Raw genomic sequence first — 5,474 nt, forward strand, 5'->3', positions numbered from 1 at the left:
CCTCATCCCCCTGGCTGGCTGAAGATGACTGATGAACAGCCGTGCCCATCATGCTCTCCGGAAGGGGCCCCCCTACCTCCCTAGGGCCCGTGCGACTCTTATCCCCACCTCACAGTTGAGGAAACGCAGCCCCCAGAGGCGAAGGGTCACCACAGGGCCAACGGGAAGACCTGGTGGTCTGGCAGCCTGGGGTCCTTGGGGTCAGACCCAGGATGCCTTTCTGCTCTCCTGCAGTGGGGGGATGCCTTGGCCAGTGTTCACTTACAGAGATGCTGGTGAGGAGATACTCCCCCCAGAACCCCAGACCTGCAGTGGCCCCAGAAGGGCTCTGTATGTATGTCACAGACACCCACGAGGCATCTGGGGCCATACCCTCAGGCCCCCCTGCCCCTTCTGGGCTGGGCTACTGCCACCTTCTCCAGGACCCAAGCCAGAGTGACTCCCCTCACCCTTGGGAACACAGTGGCCAAGGCCTGACACCTCCCACCAGGCCGGCCAAGGACCAAGGACCGGGGGAAGGCGGGGAGGCCAAGGGGCCGGGCAGGAGCGGAGGGGGCGGTCTGCTCTGATGTCACAGCGGGTGCTGGGGAGGGGAGGGGGAGGAGGAGGGGGCCGGGCTGTTTTTCTGGAGAGTTAGAGCCTGAGTGAGACAAAGCGCCGGCGGGCCAGGCGGGCCAGGCAGGCGCCATGGAGCTGCGGGCCCGGGTCCTGCTCTGGAAACTTGTGCTTCTGCAGAGTGAGTTCGGGTGTGGGGGCGGGGTCGGGGGGCGGGAGCCGCTGGTGGGTCTGAGCCCGAGCCCAGGGTTGGGGGGGGGTGCCTCAGCTGGGAAGGGGTGGGTCTGGGGGCCTCAGAGGGAGCTGCTCACCACGAGAAGGCCCCCAGGACGTGGAGGTGGTGAGGCCTCACGTCAGGTCCCACAGAACTTCCCCTCACTGGACGCTGGAGACGGGCCGGGCAGGGAGGGAGGCCAAGGCGGGGGCTCCTCCTGGGCTCCCTGGCGCCCCCCGACTTCTCTGGGACGCCCCTCAGGCCTGTGCTTCTCTGTTGTCAGGAGGGGAGTGGGTGGGGGACTGAGGGGGGCTCGCAGGGTCTGCTCCCAGGCCCCGGAGCTCACCCCCCCCCACCCCACCCCTGCCGGGCTGGCCTGCTGACCCGGCACATTCCTCCATCCGGCTGGGCACCGGGCCACATCTCTGGAGCAGGAATTTGGCGTGTGGGGTGGCAGATGGTGGGGTCACTCCCCACTTCCAGCCTTCTCGTGCTTCAGACCTCTGCCCTTCGGGAAGGCCGAGGGGGCTCCTGGGTGGGGCGCCAGCCGTCTGAGGACCCTGGAGGGCGGGCTTGTGAGGCATGGCCCCCGGGCAGGTGCCACTCCGGATATGCACGTGCAGAAGCCCCGCAAACCAGCCCAAGGTGTCAGGCGCTGGTACTCTTGTGGCCTTGCTGCAGTGATGTTTAGGGTGGCCACCATTCCTGAATGTGGCGCTTGGTGACAGGCACACATACAGAGCTGGCCTGGCCCCACCACTCACCCGCAGCCTGGGCAGATGGCCATGAGGATTAAGCGGGGGCCTGGGAGAGGTGGGGGGGAAGGAGACCCCCGCCTCTGCCCTCCCGGCTTCTCTGGATTTACCTCCACCTGTTAAGAGGGTGTCACTAGCACCCACCTCAGCAAGGACTACCGAAGGGGCCCAGGGAGCCAAGTGGGGGCCGGTTCGGGTGGGTGACCCCTCCACAGTATGACTCTTGCTTCCTCTCCTTCCAGGCTCTTCTGTCCTTCTGTCCTCAGGTTAGTGACCACACTCCCCTGGGAACCCTTGCTAGCCCCATCCTGTATGTGTCCCCTTGGGTCTCACCCCTCCCGCGGTCACTTCCCCTCTCCACCAGGGCCAGCCGGGCCCGCGACCCCCGGCAGCTCCGTGGTGTCCGAGTCTGCAGTGAGCTGGGCAGCCGGCGCCCGGGCCGTGCTGCGCTGTCAGAGCCCGCGCATGGTGTGGACGCAGGACCGGCTGCACGACCGCCAGCGCGTGGTCCACTGGGACCTCAGTGGCGGCCCGGCCGGCGGCTCCGCGCGCCGACTCGTGGACATGTACTCGGCGGGCGAGCAGCGCGTGTACGAGCCGCGCGACAGCGGCCGCCTGCTGCTGACCCCCACCGCCTTCCAGGACGGCAACTTCTCGCTGCTCATCCGCGGTACGGCCCGAGGGACCGAGAGGGGGCGGGGCTGCGGGGGCGCGGGCGGGGGCGCGGGCGAGGCCGCGGAGCTCATTGCTGGGTTCCCCCGGTGCGTAGCGGTGGAGGACACAGACGAGGGGCTGTACACCTGTAACCTGCACCACCATTACTGCCACCTCTACGAGAGCCTGGCCGTGCGCCTCGAGGTCACCGACGACCGTGAGTGTGTCCCACTCCCGGCCTGTGCTCTCCCACCCCTGCCCCCACCCCCCGCCCCGCTCCCTCCGGGCACCCTCCCGGCCCGGGGTCCCTGACCGGCCTCGCTCCCCCAGCCCGGGCCGCCGGCGCGCACTGGGACGGCGAGAAGGAGGTGCTGGCGGTGGAGCGCGGCGCGCCCGCGTTGCTGACGTGCGTGAACCGCGCGCACGTGTGGACCGACCGGCACCTGGAGGAGGCGCAGCAGGTGGTGCACTGGGACCGGCAGCCGCCCGGGGTGCCGCACGACCGCGCGGACCGCCTGCTCGACCTGTACGCGTCGGGCGAGCGCCGCGCCTACGGGCCGCCCTTCCTGCGGGAGCGCGTGGCGGTGGGGGCGGACGCCTTTGCGCGCGGTGACTTCTCGCTGCGCATCGACCCGCTGGAGCCGGCAGACGAGGGCACCTACTCCTGCCACCTGCACCACCACTACTGCGGCCTGCACGAGCGCCGCGTCTTCCACCTGAAGGTCACCGAGCCCGCCGCCCGGCCGCCCCCGCGGGACTCGCCGGGCAACGGTTCCAGCCACAGCGGCGCGCCCGGCCCAGGTGCAGGAGGCACGTCTGTGGCCCCCCTCCGGCCCCAAATCAGGGACTCCAGCGTTGCGGGGGGAGGGCCCCGCGGGCTGAGGCCGGCCCGGGTAGGCGCGCTGCGCGCTCCCTGACACGGTCCCCGCCCGACCCCCGCAGACCCCACGCTGACGCGCGGCCGCAGCGTCATCAACGTCATCGTCCCCGAGGGCCGGGCCCACTTCTTCCAGCAGCTGGGCTACGTGCTGGCCACGCTGCTGCTCTTCATTCTGCTGCTCATCACGGTCATCCTGGCCACCCGACAGCGCCGCCGCGGAGGTGAGCGGGGGGGGGGGGGGGGGGGGGGGGGGGTGGGGGGGGACTCGCGACGCCGGGGCTGAGGCCAGCACTGGGAAGCCTTTCCCGGCCGGAGGCGGAACTTGGGGCGCAGTGGTCCGAGCAGAGGGCCCCATGAGCTTCGTTGCCTGGGCTGCGAGGGTTCCTGTGGGCTGGTGGGGGGGGGCGCTGGGGAAGGGGGAGGCTGCTCCCAACACGACTCTCCCTCCCCAGGCTACGAATACTCCGACAAGAAGTCCAAGTCCAAGGGGTGAGTGCCCCTTCCGGCTCTCCCGGGGACCAGGCAGACCTGCCCACCGCTCTAACCTCCCACCACCCTCCCGCTTCCAGGAAGGACGTGAACATGGTGGAGTTTGCTGTGGCTGCCGGCGACCAGCCTCTTTACAGGAGGGAGGACATCCGACTAGGTGAGGGAGACCAAAGGGACAGACTGTGGCTCCCAGGCCTGGGGTGAGGGAGGCACGTCTCTGAGACCTCGCCCTGCTCTCTCCCTGCATCAGGTTACAAAAACAACCTCCTGAAGGAGAAGGTTGGGCTGTCCCACAGCCCCCTGCCCGCCAAGAGCATCGACTTGGACAAAGGTGAGCTGAGGTGCGGGGGGAGACCCCTGCCCATCTCAGAGCTGGGCTGTATCCCTTGCCACCCACTCAGAGCCCCAAGGCACCAGCCAGCCCTGCGGGCAGGAGTCCCCTGCCGCCTCAGTGCCCCTGAAGTCCCTGGGCAGCCCTGATGGTAGTCTGCCCTGTTTCCCCCGCAGCAGAGGGGCAGAGGGCAGACACCCGCCTGTCCCCTTGGCTTCCAGAGTTCAGGAAGGAGTACTGCAAATAAGGCGACCCCGGGCTCCTGGCTGGGCCAGCAGCTCTGCCAGCTCTTGTCTGTCCACCTCGGAAGACTCTTCCTGACCCCCATGCAGCTCGCCTGGCCCCCCTTCCAGCGGCTGGTCCCGCTGTCCTGGAACTTGGCCTGGACTGGTGCAGGGTGAGGCTGCCTCCAGACCCCTCTTGGGGGCCACCTGATCCTCATTTGCGATCGTGGGCTCCTTAGGACTCTGCCGGCACTGCAGCTGGGCCCCTTCCGCAGCCCTCGGCCGGTGCTCTTCCCTCCTCGCATGGCCACGACCCCGCTGATGTTCACCAGTCTCTCAGGCTCTCCTGGCCTCTGCCCACTGGGGGCTGGGAGCCCCACCTCTGCAGGGAGAGGGCCGTGAGGGGGCTCAGTGGGGATCCTTGGAGCTGGGGTCAGCCTCAGGCCTGGCACTCCCACCCCTTCCTTGCCCTGTCCTTAGGGGAGCTGCCTGCCAGCTCCCCTCGACGGCACCCCGAGTTTCGCTGCCAGGCTGTCTTGGGCTCTTCATGGTAACCCGAGGACCGCGCACTCCAGGCCCGGGGCTAGTGTCCCTCTGCGCTGCCTCCGGCCTCCTGGGGCCCCCTCTCTGCTTCCCACCCTGCTTCGGCCCTGTTTCCAGCAAGCTGCCTTGACAGTCACTAGGCTCCATGTGACTTCCGAGCCTGACTCCCTTCCCTCGGCCCCTCCTTGGGCTGGAGTCCAGGCTGAGGCCTCATTGGACTGCGTTTTGGCTGAGGACGGGGGGCGGGGGGGGCGGTGAGGATGGTCTTAGAGTGGCTGGTGCTGCCACTCCCGACACCCCACATTTGCTCATCCTGGGGAATCGCTATCATCTCAATAAAGACCACATCTGATTTTAGACTTGGCCCCAGCTGTGCCTCTACAGCTCCCGTCCATCTCCCCGGGGGGCAGAGTCTGGCCCTTGGGGACCCCCAAGTGTTCTCCTTCATCTGGAGTCCTACTGTCATCACCCATTCCTCTGGGTGGGAAGTCTGGGTCTGGGTGTCCTGAGAAGGGCAGCGTCGGAGCTGATTGTGTGCACTTGCTCCTGGCTGTGAAGCAGTTTCAGATCCTCTTCCAAGGGCTTACTGGACGCGAGGACAGAGGGCAGACTGTATCAGTTCAGTCCTCTGAGAAGAGAAGCAGATGCCAGGATGGGCTCAACGAGTGAGGAAAAAGGGGGAGGAAGCAGGTAGCGGGAGCTAGCGGGAGCGCCCTCAGAGGGGTGCCAGCAGGACAGGAGGGGGAGGGAAGGGAGCCGCGGTAGGAAGAAGCCTGTTTCTCCAACCCTGACCCCATCCTCCAAGGCCCTCAGGGACAGCAGGGGCAGG

General features: G+C 68.0%; 1 protein-coding gene across 5 annotated transcripts; it reads left to right on the forward strand.

Annotated features, from left to right (window-relative positions):
• The first annotated feature begins 605 nt into the window (after positions 1–605).
• Positions 606–5,002, forward strand: MXRA8 (matrix remodeling associated 8). 5 transcript variants are annotated; one of them, XM_033845576.2, is made up of 10 exons: positions 606–736; positions 1,767–1,790; positions 1,889–2,194; positions 2,294–2,395; positions 2,509–2,988; positions 3,121–3,279; positions 3,511–3,547; positions 3,628–3,704; positions 3,798–3,878; positions 4,058–5,002. In XM_033845576.2, the coding sequence occupies exons 1-10, from the start codon at positions 688–690 to the stop codon at positions 4,123–4,125; spliced, it is 1,383 nt and encodes a 460-aa protein (XP_033701467.1). In that variant the 5' UTR covers positions 606–687; the 3' UTR covers positions 4,126–5,002. The 5 variants fall into 5 exon arrangements, with proteins under 5 accessions (XP_033701467.1, XP_033701471.1, XP_033701463.1 ...); XM_033845580.2 differs by having other exon boundaries at positions 2,509–2,979; positions 4,055–5,002; XM_033845572.2 differs by having other exon boundaries at positions 607–736; positions 4,055–5,002.
• Positions 5,003–5,474: the final 472 nt, after the last annotated feature.

Source organism: Tursiops truncatus, chromosome 1 (assembly GCF_011762595.2).
Source record: "Tursiops truncatus isolate mTurTru1 chromosome 1, mTurTru1.mat.Y, whole genome shotgun sequence".
Taxonomy (NCBI): Eukaryota; Metazoa; Chordata; class Mammalia; order Artiodactyla; family Delphinidae; genus Tursiops; species Tursiops truncatus.